Source organism: Prosopis cineraria, unplaced genomic scaffold (assembly GCF_029017545.1).
Source record: "Prosopis cineraria cultivar Desert tree isolate PC_DT_omini unplaced genomic scaffold, ASM2901754v1 PC5, whole genome shotgun sequence".
Classification (NCBI taxonomy): Eukaryota; Viridiplantae; Streptophyta; class Magnoliopsida; order Fabales; family Fabaceae; genus Prosopis; species Prosopis cineraria.
In genome coordinates, this window is record NW_026555336.1 from 7,755,981 (window position 1) to 7,772,715 (window position 16,735).

The window sequence follows — 16,735 nt, forward strand, 5'->3', positions numbered from 1 at the left end:
AAAATTATCATATTCTTTCCCGAATTTTTTTTTCTAAAGGCATGTTGACTACAAATGGTTTTTTTAAAAAAAATTAAAAAATAGTTAACATTAGTTAAAGATTAAACATTTTTACAATTTCCTAAAATTATTTTTAATCAAACTAATGTTATTATTTAAGTTTGAAAGGAATAAGAACATTTTAAAAATATATGTCATTAATGTTATATTAATTTTTATAAATAATATAAATAGATAGGAATAGGAATGGAGCGAGTAATAATAATTAATTAAAGCATTTCGATATTATTATCATTTCCGTACTGTAGGCGTTTGTTTCGTTACTTGTAAATCTCAGAGCCTTGCGTCACTCAGACAGGCCACCCTTGCATTGTAATTCAGCCATTCTGCTACTGAAGTTAAACCCAGAAATGTCGATCACCTCGCAGACTCCGCCCTCTGCTTCCCTCGGATCCTCATCATGCATTCAGGTATTTTCTTATGCTCTTTCTCTCAATTGTTCATTCCTTAGCTTGTTCGTTCTCATTATGGCGTCTTCTGGATTTCACATCAGCGACGATCTAGACTTTCAGCTGCTTCCACTCCTCCTCCGTCTCTGCTCTTCAAATCTCGTAGACTCTTCCCTCAAATCCGTGCCTCCACTGGATCCTCTCCCTCTCTCGACACCGGTAATAGTGATACTTATCTTCTTCTTCTCCTGTGTCTCTCCCTCTCTCATTTTATTTCATTTTCTTAGCATCATGTGAATACGAACTGAATTTTGTTTTCAGGTCTAATCAGTGAATTGGATGCTGTGTCAAGCTTCAGTGAGATAGTCCCTGACACCGTCATTTTTGATGATTTTGAAAGGTAGATTTTGGTTTTCCACCTCCTTTCCCCTGTCCTTCTTCTTTGATAACTATGAATTTCAAGTGATTAATTATTCAAATCACTCGTGTTTGATTCGGTGTTGTTTTTTCGCTGATGAATTCACATGAAGGTTCCCCCCAACCGCTGCTACAGTCAGCTCATCACTTCTCCTGGGCATATGTGGCCTTCCAGACACAATATTTAGGGTCAGCATCTCATCCTTGAAAACGAGTCAGATTTGAGAATGTTTCATCTGCGCTTTGGTCTGATTAATTACATTGTCTTTTGCCCAGAATGCTGTGGATATGGCTTTGGCAGATTCTGAGTGTTCCGGGCTGGCAAGTTCTGAAGCAAGATTGCCTTGTTTCTTTAACAAGGTATTTTCCATCATAGTTGCTCACCTGTCACAATTTATTTTTTAATTAATTAATTAATTAATTTTCAAGAGAGCTTGATATAAGAACAATTTGAAACAACATTTCCACTTGTAATTATGTTAAGAAAACGGTCTTCCATTTGCAGGCTTTAGTGAATGTGGGGGGTGATATGGCAAAACTAGTCCCTGGTCGTGTTTCAACTGAAGTGGATGCACGCCTTGCTTATGACACACATGGAATCATCAGGAAGGTGTCTAATTGATTGTATTTCTATACAAATGCATCTGCACGTCCATCAGTATATTAAGGAGGAAGAATTACTGGGGAGAAATATAACATCAAAAGTTTGATTGCTCTTCTTCTTGAACATGATATTCAATTATTTATAATTATAATGTTGAAGGTGACGAGGGATTTATTGCCTTCTTTTTGCCATGCCAAATCCAAACTCTTTGAAAACAAATGTAAATGTGAGATGTCTTCCCTATCCTTGAGTTGACTAAGTGCCATGGTATTTTGTACGTAAAGAACAATGATAACATTTTGGGCATGAAAATACATGAACTTGTGCATAGATGTCCATATTTACTTGGTGGAGAGCATCGTGGTCATGTGAGCAACTCCAAATTTAAGGGAGAGTTGATATTCCTTTTGTAAATTATGCAAACACCATTTTTTCAGAGTTGATGCCTCTTAATCAGCTTTGATGAAAGTCATTCATTTTGTGACTTTTGAATTTCTGCACAGAACTACAGAATTTTCACCTTCATGACTGCTATTGTTTTGTGTCATGTTGCAATTTAATGCTACTAATTATCAAATTATACAGGTGCATGACCTCTTGAGGTTGTATAATGATATTAATGTTCCTCCTCAACGCCTATTGTTTAAAATTCCTTCAACTTGGCAAGTGAGTGATATTGCAAATCAGATTTGTTATGATAGCTTTGAGTTAAACTTCATGTGCTATTGAATTTATGGCCTATTTTTTTGTTTATTTTTCATTTTAGGGAATAGAGGCTGCAAAATTGCTTGAATCTGAGGGTATACAAACACATTTGACCTTTGTTTACAGGTATTTCCAAGAGTGGCTATAGAAAGCTCCTAAGGATCATAATGAATAAATTATATTCACATTCTCTCGCCAACATAAGACTGATTTAGAGGGAATATTATATCTTTGTTCCAAAGCAATGATTATTCTGGATTAGTTTCTAATAGGTTGAAGGCTTCTCTAGATGACAGGGAAAGCAACCCTAAACCTAATGTTCATGAATGAAAGAAAATGGTCCCTGTGAAATGACGTCTAGAGGATGTAAATTGAAATAAAGCACTAATATAAAAACCTATATAAAAAAATAGGCATATTATCTCAAATTGCTTCAGAACATTAATCTATGCCATTTTTCCTTGTTGTATCATGTGTTTAGCCAAAAGCTGGTTGCTTTTCCTTCTCCCAGCATTCGCGGTAAGGGAAAATGCCTTGGTAGAGCCTAAACTGATTTGAAATGGTTGTATTGTATGTTAGTGCAATGACTTCTTTTGTTTGAATTAGGAATCTAATGGTTCAGCCTTATAGGACGACATCATGCTCCTTTTTTTTTTTTTAATACCATGGAAATCAAAACAGATGACATCATGCTCCTTAATTAGAAATTTTATGTTTTTTTTTTTTTGGCTTCTGATTCTTTAAGAAGCATTTACTATAATAAAAATCAGTTGAGCATTGATATATGAATTTTCCTCCGGTTCTTTTGCAAAGCTACTAGTTAGTGTCTATTATCTAGCTGTTTTTCCAAGTTGATCCAAGCAATCTTCCCCCCAACATGCCTAGTCATTTGATAAAATTATCTTTTTGTTCAGCTTTGCTCAAGCTGCTGCTGCAGCCCAAGCTGGTGCTTCTGTTATCCAAATTTTTGTTGGCCGCCTTAGGGTAATTTGTACCTCCAGTGAATGAGAACAACACGTGCAGATCTTCACTTTACAATCTTTTAAATAATGTCATCTTTCAGGACTGGGCACGGAATCATTCAGGAGACCAAGAGATAGAATCTGCCCTTGCAAGAGGAGAAGATCCTGGTTTGGCATTGGTTAGATATGCAAAATTGCTGTTATGCTTTAGATCTGCTTAAAAGTTATTTTTTGGGTGTAAAATCACATCTATAATTTATTTGAAACTTTTAGAAGTAAAGCCTATACAATATCTGTGTTGTCTAAGTGAAAGTCAGCTACCTTGGTATGATTTATTGGGATCTTCTTGGTTTTCTCAACTCCAGTGATAGAATCAAGAGTAAAAATAGTACTGACATTCTCTAGCATTATTATTATTGCAGGTGAGAAAGGCTTACAATTATATTCATAAATATGGACATAAGTCAAAGTTGATGGCAGCAGCTGTTCGCAACAAGCAGGACTTATTGAGTCTTCTGGGGTATTGAAATACTTCCTTCCATGATATCTGATTCAGAAGCGGATTCAAGTTTGATTTTGTAGAAAGCGAAGTATAAAGTATTTTGCTTTTGGTTGCTTCTTGCATAGGGTTGACTATATCGTAGCACCATTGAAGGTTTTGCAGACTCTTAAAGAATCTGTCACTTCCCCTGATGAGAAATACTCTTTTGTTAGAAGGCTGTCCCCTCAGTCTGCTGCTAATTATGCATTTAGTGATGAAGAGGTACGGACTTAGCTCCAAATGCAATTTCACTTTTCTCTTTATAAGCTTAGAACCGCAAATTGGAACTGCAAGAGCATGGTAGTGAGTCAGATTTTATGATAACTATTAACGGAACAAAAATATCAGTTGAGTGGCACCTTTTTTCAATTGATAAGAGTATCTGGCTAACTGCACGTTGACAAAGGGAATGCTATTATTTCTTGGGAATTTTATCCTTGTGGAAGAAATGAAGAGCCAAAGTGCCCTCTATTTTACCGTTCTGGAGGATATGGGCTTTCTATCATGTTCACTTCTTATTTTTTTTTCCTTTTCCTCATAATTGGATCAGATTTTACTATTTGAAGGATCAGGGACATCATTTTGATAATTAAATTATTAACATAGAAAATAAACAAAAAAACAATGAATCTTATTTTATTTTTCAATGAATGTTATATCTTATTTAATTTTAGATTTTATATGTCGTAGAAGAAGCACGATAGGGTTGGTTCTCTCACTTTTAGGGTGTGGTTTTCTTGTCCGTCTCCTTTTCAGGCTGTCACCCACTGTGATAGCCTTTCCTCTGAGTTTTTGAGCAATTGTTTCCCCCGTGTGAATACTGGTTGGATGTTCTTATTGTTGATGTGAAGATCAGAGTGCCTAGTTGATTGACAGATTGGAGTAAAATGATGAAAGTGAACTATGATGGTTCCTTTACTCCCTCTGGTCCTATTCGCAGGATACCTTTTAAAAATAATTTTTGGTCTAAAAGGTAAAACACCTTTTAATATTTAAACTACTTTTTTCAATTTTATCCTTTATTGATTAACGTGAATATATTTCATGTAGTTATATCATTATTTAAAGCTAATGATAAAAATAAAGGTATATCTCATTTTTTATGATATCAAAAAAAAAAACTAAATTTTCTTAAGATGTATGAAACAGTTGAAAGTGTTCTATAATAAGGACCAGAGAGAGTATTTTGCAATGGAACCTGCATCTCTAGGCATTCTTTGTAGAAATTGTTCAAGTTCTTTTTTGTGGCGCTATGGTGACCAATGTTTCAAGAATCAGACCAGTTGAATTATCAACCAAACTCGCTAACAACTTGGTTTGAACCAGAATATTATTTTCATAGTTGAGCTGGGTTGGACAATAGGTGAGCCTCCATTGAACTGGAATTGAAGTTGAGTTGGAACCCAAAACAACTTTCAGATTACCAGGTGGGTCTGAACCTGATATGAAAAAAAGGCTAAAAAAACTTTTAAAAGACCTAGAAAAATCCAAAAATTGGACCCTTCAAAAAGCCCACTTCATTTTTGGACCCTTTACATGTATATAATATGATTTGGGATCATTTCTCCATGAAGTGGTTGATAGCTATAGTGCAAATGTAGATACTTTTGAGACAACTCATGCTTGGTCTAACCAAAATCCTCCTATGTTTAACAAGTTATAAAATTATAACTTATAATATTGATTTATGATAATGTGGTGTTATATTATTGACAACTAAGCATATTGTGGATTTGTTTCTTTTGTATGTATGTATGTACGTATGTATTTAATATTATTTTTTTATTTAATTTTTAAGTCACCAATTTGATTGCTAGTCTAAATGATTGAACCATAAAAACCAAGATCCATTGGTCTTTTCAATTTGATGTCTGGTCTAGCTTTTAAAACATTGATGGAGACAATGTGGTTGCAACTTGCAAGTACAGTCTTCATGACTGAAGCATTAGTATAGAGGAAAGCATTAGCTTTTGGCTTCTTACATGGGCTTTTCTGTCTCCCTAATCACTCGAAAAGGGAATTGTGCCGCAAATTCTATTGCAGCTGATGTTAGAAAGGACGTGTACTCTGTATGGTGGGTGGAATTACCAACACCTTCTCTTGTGGCTTCTCTTGACCGAGATGCTCAAAGAACTTAGATTTCTTGTGGTTTAGCTGCTGCTGATGGCTATGATCGTGATGTAATTGGATGACTTTACTGAGGGGTTTATTTTCATTTGTTTTCCTGCTTTTGTTCTTCCTTTGTTCCTTGTTTTCTGTTGCTTGTTCGCTTACTCGTCTCTGTTTGCTTCTCTTCTGTGCTGTTGTCTGATGTATTTTGTTTGCTGGCTTTATGCCCCTCAGTTTAATGAAAATTAAAGTATTCAGGTAAAAAAAAAAAAAAAAAAAATCTAGAAGACAAGTTGTTCTCACTTTATTGGTGTAAAGAATGTATTTTGTTATTTTACTGAAGATTTGTTTGTTAGGACCATTGCATTACTGGACTGGCAGCAGAACCTGAACAGCATTACCTATCATTCATGACCTTTCTGTGTGCCATCCCAATATCTATTAGGCTTCCTTAAATTCGTCAATCGTCTCCCGAAGAAGTGAAGAAATTTTTCTCTACAATATTGCATTCATCAATTCACATGACTATGATCATGAGGAAAAATGTGGAGCATTCTTGAACATTATGTTTTTGTGTGTGAAATGTGTGGCATTATTAATTTTTCATGTTTTAGTTTTTGTGCTTGCAAGTTTTAATTAAAAGGAAAATGATCTATATATCCTTGACATAAAATTAAGAACTGATAAATTGCTGTGAGATTTTATGTTGGCCAAATTTGCTATATAGTCAAATTTCTATGCTAACTGATATCCATTTATATTCAGCTTGTGAAGTGGGACCAAATGAGCCTTGCTTCGGCAATGGGGCCGGCAGCTGTGCAACTTCTTGCTGCTGGACTGGATAGCAATGCTGATCAAGCGAAGCGCGTGGAGGAGTTCTTTGGGAAGATATGGCCACCCCCAAATGTATGAATTTGATCTCTTGCTCTCTCAGTTCATTTATATTTTCACTGAATAAACAGAATACGGGACCCCCGCACGAGATCTTTTTATCTTCCTCTTTAATCTCACGACATTTTCCTCGGATGTAAATTAAATCCAGTTCCTGGAGAAAACTTGTTATGGATATTCCCTTCCTTTTTTAGTTGAATCTCTCCCTCTCTCCCCTTTTTTCTTTAGCAGTGTGAGAGTTTGAGGGCTTGTGTAGTTGTGTTGGTATGCCTCAACCTGGAAAATATCCCGAAGGATTAGAGGTAAATTTCGAAAATAGAGGGGCTTGGAATCTTTCCGGGTCCTTCTCTCCAGTTTTCTCTTGTTGCATTAAAAGTTAGAACGCACTAGGACATTTCAATTTTTTGAACTTGTACATCTTAGATAGTTTCTCGCACACCCACTTGTTTTCATTTGTCACGAGAGCCCACGGGAGATAGGTTAGGAGAGAATCTGTTCCCCAAAATGGAGATAGTAGTATCCATGTCGTTGGTACTCTTTCTTGGAAATCTATCAATTTGAAATTTGAAAAGTAATGTTTGGTTGGTGGTAAATTATTTTCTAAAAATGAAATGAAAAATGTACACGTTCTTAACATATTTCTTGTTTCCTATCTAGATTATTTTTATTTATTTATTTATTATTATTATTATACCAAACATGTACTGGGAGAAATTGGGGAGGAGGACTTGAGGTAAAACTATAGGAGAGTCACATCATGTCCCAAATGGAGAAAATTAATTACTTTTTCAATCAATTTACAAGTTAAATTTTTATATTTACATGTTAAATTTTAATATTTACAAATAGACGGGACTTACACACAATTAGTTTTCTTATTAGAGATCTGAATGTAATTCCCTCTAAAATTATTTGGGAGAAAGGATTCATCTTTCAAATGAATTAAAGTTATAATATATCACTTGAAGGATCTTGGTCGTTTTTCGTAAATAATTGTACCTCAAGGTCCTTCTTCCTAATTTCCCCTAAAAACAAATGGAAAAATCAAGCTAAGCCGTTGCGATGGTGTTGTGGCCCATCATCAATTGATCATGTTATAGTTCATGACTTTGGTGTGAACAATGGCCGAAGGGTCATTATCAATCACAGGGCTCGGATCATCAAAGCTTGGCCGCCCCTCGTAGGCACATGAACATCCCTGCCATCCGAACATCCCTGAAACTCGAATTCATTACATATGTCAGAGTTCCTCAGTTCCTCTGTCGCCGACCAATGTTAAGGAATGTCCCTCCACGTCCCTGGAAAAAGTTGGTAAATAATAATGTGGTTTTATTTATAAATTATTTTTAATTTTTCATTAAAATTAAAAATAAATGGTTAAATTAATAATTTTGTTTAAAAATAAATAAAATCTTTAATTTACCCTTACTAAATGCATAATCTCTCTAGTCTTATTTATCAATCATTTGTAGCATTTTTATTGAAACTAAAAAAATTTTAAATCTCATTAATTCTGTTTAAAAATTTAACAATTTTTAACTTTATCCATATTAAATAAAATTACTTTAAACTAAAATATTCTAGTATTTAATAAACTTTCTTAATTTAATAGAGGCAAAATAGTAAAGATAAATATAATAATTATTTATGATTTTTTTTTTATAAATAGAATCAAAACAAGCATTCTCTCTTTATTTTATGAATAAGATTAGAGGATTTTATGAATAAGATCAGAGGAGTATTATCTTCAAGACACTTTCTTTGTCATGTTACTTTAGCGTCTCATAAAAAAATGATAATTTTTTTTTAAGAAAGTGACTTAAATTTATGGACAGAGAGAATATCATACCAGATAGGTGTGCACGAGTGTGTAAATATGACTAATGAAAAAAAAAAATCATTAATTAATTATTATTTGCTTGGATGAGGGGGCCATGGTAATAAGCTGATATTAAATGTTACTTGTGGGGGAATAGTGGGTTTGTTGAGCCAAACACACACATATAAACAACCAAAATAATGAAATATTAAATATCATTAACTAAAGAAGGAACCTACCCTAACTAAGAGATGGGTTTCGGTATATTTAATAAGAATTGAATCCGTAAAATGTGAGCATACGTGAAAGAACTCCAACCAAAGAGTTCCCCAATTGTTTATGCATAACGAGGTGGCCAGTGTTCTTTCTTCTTTGTGTCAACTAACTTCGGCCATTTTATTTAATAAGGCACCATTTCCCTTTTCTCGGGCTCCTCAATACATCTCCCTCTCAAAATGTGGGCTGCCTGTCTTTGGACTTTCAATTCCCTTCTCTTTCAAGAAACAAAGATAAAAACTCAGACCACATGCCGTGTCAGTTACTGTTTTGATCATGGCCACAGTTAATACATTGGTTTAATAATTAATAATTAAAATTGTAATCACGATAATTTTATTAAATCAATTGACATACTGATTTAAAGAAATATTAAGTAAATTGGGTGTATTATATCATTTATAATATGTCTAATTAAAATATTTTAAGTAATCTAAATAAAATATTGTGTGATATTTTTTTAATTAATTTTATTTTTATAATAAAATGCATATTTGATTTCTCACTTTTTCTCTCTCTATTATTATTAATATCATAATAAATTTTTATTTAATGTCATTTATATATCATATTTTTATTAAACAGATTACAAACAACGTGGTGTAATCGATTTACCTGAGTATTTCTCTACTAATTTAACAGTTTACTAACTCAATCAAGCTAGTTGATTCAGATTTTCATATTGCACTTTTGATTTATAAATTTGAATTTAAATTTTACATTTAAAATACATACATTTTTAATCTTTTGTTTATATAGTATAAAAAGGGAAGAGTATCAGTAAAGAACTTTGGAAACAATTTAATTCGTAAAAGGACTATTAGCAAGTAGACATTAACAATTATTAAGTGAAGTTTTTATTTTAACAACTATCCAATCTGTTAGAATCCTTATCAAATAGTAAATTGTTTTAAAGGTCTTTTGTTGACATTCTCCTTATAAAAAATTCAAATTCTATGACAATGAAAAATGGACATGGGAAATAAAATGGGAAAATAATATGAGGGTTAGAGTGGAAGACATTTTAAATAATTAGGATGTATTGAAGATTTGAAATCACAAAGGAGAGGGAATCAATATCATTTATTGATTTTGAAAGAATTTTAGCTTGCTTTGCACTCCCCAACAATTTTTTTAACAAATTACTCCCTCTATCTTAAATGTAAGTAAATTTTATCGCATTCACACAGTTTAAAAAATTAATTAAACATAATAATTAAGTATAAAATTAAAAATATTGGATTAAATTACCCTTATAATTAATTAAACAAACTTGTCTTGTGAAAATAAACTTTGATTTTATAAAGGGATATTTAGGAAAAAAATAAATGCTTCTTGAACTTTATATTTAAAAAAAAAAACAACTAAACATATGATAATTTCTCATATAATAAAAAATCTTGAGAGTATCTTCTAGAATCTAATGGAAGAATCATTTACTTGTATGTTAAACATGAAATTAAAGATACACCAAGTTACACCTTAGTCTTCAAAATTAAAAACATTGTTAATAAGTTTAAAGCCACATTTTATACATATACTCTCTCGCTCTCTTTCTTACTTTTATCTTATTTATAAGTTATTTTTAATTTATTTTATTAAAATTAAAAAAATTTTAAATTTCATTAACTTTATTTTAAAATTTAATAAGTTTCCAACTATACCTTATAATAAAGATATAATAAATTTTTTTAATAATTTTTTTAACATTTAATGAGAAAAAAATAAAAATTAATATAAAAAAATAATAAAATATTTTATCAATATAGTCAAAATTATTTTTTTTAACTGTCATATAAATTTGACCAGAGAAGTATATATATAATTGGTGACTCCAATTTGTTTAAATAATAAATAAAACTAAATCTTGCATTCAATCCATGTCAATATCGATTTCATAAATGATGGCTAGAAACCGATAAAAGCTATAAAATTTGAATGTATGATGAATACTCGAAGACAAGGCCAACTAATGTTTGCTGTCCCTTTTTGCCGAAGAAAAATAATCACACTTTGCCCGTTAGCTGTAGACAGCAAAATTTGCGAGAAAGAGCCGTTTTCCTCTTCGGTCCCCACCTCGCTCCCTGCCCTTCTCTTCTCACTCTCCACTCTCCACTCTTAACAAATCACGCCGCACACCCATCTTCTCCTTCTTCTTTTTCTTCTTCGTCTCCTGATTCTGATTATGTAAACTGCTCGCAGAAACAAAAGCTTCCCACAATATGTCAGCAATGGCTTCCCCAACGGCTCTATTTCTCCGTCTTATCTCCATTTGCTTTCTTTTCAGCTCGTCTTCTGCCTTGGACGCTTCTGTTTCCTACGACTTTGTTGTCTCTTACATTACTGCCTCTCCTCTTGGAATCCCTCAGCAGGTTCGTTTCTGAGATCTAACCTTCCCTTACTATTGTCACTTCACTTCTTTGTTCTTTTGGTGTGTGCTTAATTTCGATTTTGTAAAGTTTGAAACTTTACATGTAGTTTGCAGATCTGCATTGTGTGGTAATTGAAGTTGAACTTACAGGGACATTATTATGTCTGAGCTATTTTTGCAGGTTATTGCTGTCAACGGTAAGTTTCCTGGTCCTACTATTAATGTGACCACAAATAACAACGTTGCCGTCAATGTTCGGAACAAATTGGACGAGAATCTCCTCATTCATTGGTATGAAACTGAACTTGAGCATTTGAAGATGCTGAGAAAACAAATGGTGAGTTGCTTTAGCTGAATTTATGGATTTTTTTTTCTTTTTTTTTTATGGGTGAGACAGGTCTGGGATTCAGCAAAGGCGAAGCTCATGGCAAGATGGAGTTCTTGGCACAAATTGCCCCATTCCTCCAAAGTGGAACTGGACTTACCAGTTTCAGGTGAAGGATCAGATTGGAAGTTTTTTCTACTTTCCATCTTTAAATTTCCAGAGAGCAGCTGGTGGATTTGGGGGTTTCATCATTAACAACAGACCTGTCATTCCTATTCCTTTTGACACTCCACATAGTGACATTGTCATATTCATTGGAGATTGGTACGCTCGGAATCACCCGGTTAGTGTTGGCTGGTTTACTCATTCATGCATTTTATTTAGCAGCTAACTACAAACTGTGGCCACTCTGTTTGTGTTTGTTACTGATTACTTGTACAATGTCAAAAACTCAAAATGTAGGATTTAAGGAAGGACCTTGATGCTGGAAAAGATCTTGGCATGCCTGATGGTGTTCTTATCAATGGAAAAGGCCCTTATAGATATAATGATACGCTTGTTCCTGATGACATTGATTATGAAACTATTGAAGTCCAACCTGGTGCGTTCTTGGAAGTTATTTATGATGAATTCTCTACTTTATGCTTCATACTATCAGTCTTTTAGTGAATTGTGTTCTAGTTCTTAGAGCATATATGTGTCTATATTAGGTCCTTATGTAGTTTGCTTTGTACTTGGAGTTTATACGCACTAGTGTCTGTGTCTTGAGAGAGCAAAGTGAATTTAGTAATGTCAACCTTGAATATAGCTAGTTTAAATATAATTATTTTTGCTGCATGCTTTTAATTGGAGGAAAAGTAAATACCTTTTTTCTTCAGTAAGCCATCAGCAAGATCTCACAATTCTGAAAGTGAAAAAGAAAAAAAAAGAAAAAGAAAAAGAAAAATCTTCTCTCAACCTTGATCCTTAAGCATTTAATGCTTTTTGTCCATTTTACTGAGGCAACGTCGTTATCAATGGGGTTACTGGGAATTGAGCACAAGGGTTTTATACCTGATCAGTGATAGTTGATGGTTGTTTTTTTGGTTTTCAAATAATTTCAGGATGTACGCAAATGACTTTTAGTTGATGGCAGATAATTGCATTTTTTCCTTATTAGTTTTTAACTGGATATGCTGTTTGAAGTTAAACTGACATCATTTCTGAAGCATGAATATATATATATTGAATGATCACTCTTAATGTTGAACAGGAAGGACTTATAGGATTCATGTCCACAATGTTGGAGTATCAACGAGTCTGAATTTCAGAATCCAGAGTCATAACCTGCTTCTAGTAGAAACTGAGGGATCTTACACGGTGCAACAGAACTACACCAGCTTAGACATACATGTTGGACAATCTTATTCTTTTCTGCTAAGTACAGATCAGAATGCAAGTACTGATTACTACATTGTAGCAAGTGCTCGATTTGTAAATGAGTCACGTTGGCAAAGAGTAACTGGAGTTGCCATCCTTCACTATACCAATTCCAAGGGAAAAGCAGCTGGTCCTCTTCCTGATGCTCCAGATGATGAATATGACAAAACATTCTCGATGAACCAGGCCAGATCCATCAGGTCTCTAAATAACATAAGTATGCTTAACTGCAGATTCCTCAAATAAGAGAAGTACTTTGAAAACTGAATGATTTAAAGTTTAATGATCTTCTCATTTCATTTTAGTATCTATCTTCAATATTATCCTCATGTTAAGCCTCTCAGAAGAGTCAAGTGATGTGATGTGATGTGAAGATTATATGGTGCTAAGTGTCTAGTTCGATGACAATAAATCGCGTCATGACAGTGCATTATACCATTCAAATTAACTACAACACCATACTTGTTGGTGCTCTATCATGACAAAAGTTAGTGTTGAACAGATAATTAACAATCACATCAACTACCTTTTTGTTGCTCATCATGTCTATCAATAGGCTCAATATGAAGACAATATTGATGGAAGACTAAAACAAGTCTTTCAAGCTTGAGACGAGCAGCATAAAACAAGGTGCATCTTTTGAAGGCTTAAGAAAATCATTACTGGGTACTCACTTTTCACAATTCTGTGATTGACTGGACAGATGGAATGTATCAGCAAGTGGGGCACGCCCAAACCCACAAGGATCTTTCAGATATGGCTCCATCAATGTGACTGATATTTATGTGATAAAAAATAAGCCTCCAGAAAAGATTAAGGGGAAGCGGCGAGCAACACTCAATGGAATCTCCTATGTCAATCCTTCCACTCCAATCAGGCTGGCTGACCATTTCAAATTGAAGGGAATCTACAAGCTTGATTTTCCCACCAGGCCTCTCACTGGACCACCTCGCACAGAATCATCAGTAATCAATGGAACTTACAGAGGATTCATGGAAATCATACTGCAGAACAATGACACCAAAATGCATACCTACCACTTGAGTGGATATGCATTTTTTGTTGTTGGGTACTCACAAAGTTCCTCCACTCCTACTTGTTGCGTCATGTTTACATTTGTTATCTTTTATTGGAGGCATTTAATGTTAAAAAAAAATTAATTTTTTATATTTTTTTCATATACTGATAATGAATAACACCACAATTGCCAATGGGTGCAGGATGGATTATGGTGAGTGGTCTGATAATAGCAGGGGCACATATAATAAGTGGGATGGAATAGCTCGAACTACAACACAGGTATGTTTTTCATCCTAGGCACTAACAAGTTTCATTCATTTTATGGAAGGAAATTATTATGATTCTCTACACCTTTGATCATGTGTATGTTCATGAAGGTATATCCTGGAGCATGGACAGCAATTTTAGTGTCCTTAGACAACGTTGGAGTTTGGAACCTGAGAACTGAGAATCTTGATTCATGGTATCTCGGTCAAGAAACCTATGTGAGGGTTGTGAATCCTGAGAACAATAACAAGACTGAGTTCCCCATCCCAGACAACGCCCTTTTCTGTGGTACCCTTAGTAAAATGCAGAAGTATGTACTTCTTCTCATCAGTGATTATAGTCTCATTATTTGTCGACTTTGTTTTAAGTTTTAAAGTTTATTTAAAAAAAAATTACTTTTCTGGACTCTTTTTGCAAGACTCATGCGTTGATTAATTATTTCTTCAATCATAGAATTGCTTACTTTCCAAAGTTCCTGACTAGCTGCTCATCAGTATCAGATAATTAGACACTTGCCTGGCAAATTCTCTGTAGTTGTATAGTTTCTTTCTTTTTGGCTAAAAAGTTGCAGTAAAGTTGAACTGCAAAGCATTGGTATCATAGTAATACAACAATGACTAATGATTAGTATTACAACAACAACAAGCCTTATCCTGCGAGGTGGGGCGGTTGACTAATGATTAGTGTTATCTGATGGTAAAATTGTTAGTGCGTTTTAGTTGAAAATGTCTTATATTTGAAATAGAAGGAGTAATACTGATGCTTTGCTATCAACTTTTCCAACTTCACAGATCCTTAAATAATTGCAGTCTCTATGTCTAAGGACAAAAATGATGTTTCCTTTTTAATTTTCTGAAGTTTGAATTCTTTGTTTCAGGCCACAAGACATTTCTTCTGCTTCATCATCTATCAGTGAGAATAGCAGGAAGCTGCTTTTGACTTGGCTGGTATTTGTATGCGGCTTATTCTTCATTTTCCAGTGATCCTACTCTCTGAAGAGTCCTTTTGGTGAGGTTTTTGGTTGAGTTTCTTGCGATTGTGAGTATGTTTAGTGTTGCTGTAATTCTGACTTTGTATTCATCATCTGGGGTTTAGTTTGATTGGTTAGGTTTGCTCAAAAAAAAGTTTGATTGGTTAGGACTTGTTATTCTTTTAATGCCTGTAATTTAATTTAGGTCTCCATGACAGACGCTTAATTATTATTAATACATACTAGCTGATGTGGTTTCAAGTTCCAATCATCAGATTATTGTTAAGTGATGTTATCACAAGTTTGAAAATATCAATGTATTTTAACTATATGGTATCAATTATTAAATACCCCTCCAGTCATATTTATAAATTATTTTCAACGTGTTTTTCTAGAATTAAAGAAAATCTTAAAAGTCAAACTTTGTATAAAAATTAAGTAAGTTTTAACTTTGACTCTATTAAATATTGTACTTTTTTCACCAATATTTAATGGGAATTAAAAGGGAAAACTTGTGATAAAAAATTAATAATGTGACTTATAAACGTGAGTGAGCATCAACTAACAGTGTATAAAATAATAATTACTTAAATTATCAATTTATTTAACCAACTAAAGTTGACATGAATGATACTCTCTTGTCACTTAAGCAACTAGTTAGAGTTTAAACCCAAATTTTTGTGTATGTAGCAATTTAATCAGTAGAAGTCTATCCATTGCTTTTAATATTTTAGGGGAGATAATTGTTTTAGTGCCTACATTTAGTATTCAATTGTGTTTTGAACAAATTACTTCTAATAGACCAAGTGGGTGTGGCATGGATCGTAACAGCCCTGGTCTTTTAAGCATCATACCAGTGTTTGATTCTTGGAAGTGTAGAGCATTGCTTGGAAGATGATAATCCCTTCAGATTCTTTAAGAAATTAATTTCATAATTGCTGGCTATGGGGATATCTTGGGAAACAAAAGAAAAAAATTACTTCTAATAGGTGGAAATCTGCACATTTTACCAGTTCCCACACCAGAAAATACTTCCATCCTATTTGCATAATTAAATGGCATAATTTTTTTATTAGCTGTTGATTTCTTCAACTATGTACTTTCATATTAGAACAAACCTGAACAAATGTAGTGAGATTACAAGGATTTCAATTTCAAAAGATTGGGACTGGTGCTGCAAAGGGTAATTTGCTTTGTTGGGTTTGAATTTTGTTTGTGTTGTTGTATCAAACACTGTAATGTATGAAATTCATGGTCCTATTACAAATTTGAGTCTAGGTTGTATATGGTCACAGATAATGTGAAACCAATGTTTTGAAACCCAAACCGGATGTCAAATTGAAAAAAGCAACAAGTCGTGGTTATTATGGCTCAATCGATTAAATTGGCAGTCAAATCGGTGACAAAAATTAAATAAAAAATAGTATTTATATATACAAATATATAAATAAAACATTAATTTATCAATAGTGTTTGGGATTTTGATGCCAAAAGCTAGATACCTGAATTGTTGGAGCTAGAGATAGAGGCAAGTCAACACGAGCTTGCGATCTCAAATCAAAATGTTGGAGCTGGAGGCATGCTATTATG

General features: G+C 33.5%; 2 protein-coding genes across 3 annotated transcripts; both read left to right on the forward strand.

The window, feature by feature from the left end:
* Nucleotides 1-309: 309 nt before the first annotated feature.
* LOC129311819 (uncharacterized) lies at nt 310-6,877 on the forward strand. Its single transcript, XM_054954293.1, has 13 exons — nt 310-470; nt 554-668; nt 771-849; nt 980-1,055; nt 1,143-1,226; nt 1,372-1,476; nt 2,056-2,136; nt 2,237-2,301; nt 3,090-3,159; nt 3,239-3,316; nt 3,560-3,657; nt 3,765-3,900; nt 6,553-6,877. The coding sequence occupies exons 1-13, from the start codon at nt 411-413 to the stop codon at nt 6,697-6,699; spliced, it is 1,194 nt and encodes a 397-aa protein (XP_054810268.1). The 5' UTR covers nt 310-410; the 3' UTR covers nt 6,700-6,877.
* A 3,926-nt stretch (nt 6,878-10,803) lies between these two features.
* Nucleotides 10,804-15,431, forward strand: LOC129310509 (monocopper oxidase-like protein SKU5). 2 transcript variants are annotated; one of them, XR_008593128.1, is made up of 10 exons: nt 10,804-11,145; nt 11,326-11,435; nt 11,542-11,812; nt 11,932-12,070; nt 12,722-13,088; nt 13,592-13,957; nt 14,109-14,187; nt 14,286-14,485; nt 15,053-15,283; nt 15,314-15,431. XR_008593128.1 is itself a non-coding variant. In XM_054952366.1 (9 exons), exons 1-9 carry the CDS (start codon nt 10,996-10,998, stop codon nt 15,156-15,158), a joined length of 1,788 nt encoding a protein of 595 aa, XP_054808341.1. In that variant the 5' UTR covers nt 10,804-10,995; the 3' UTR covers nt 15,159-15,431. The 2 variants fall into 2 exon arrangements, 1 of the variants encoding a protein (XP_054808341.1); XM_054952366.1 differs by having other exon boundaries at nt 15,053-15,431.
* The last annotated feature ends 1,304 nt before the right edge of the window (nt 15,432-16,735 follow it).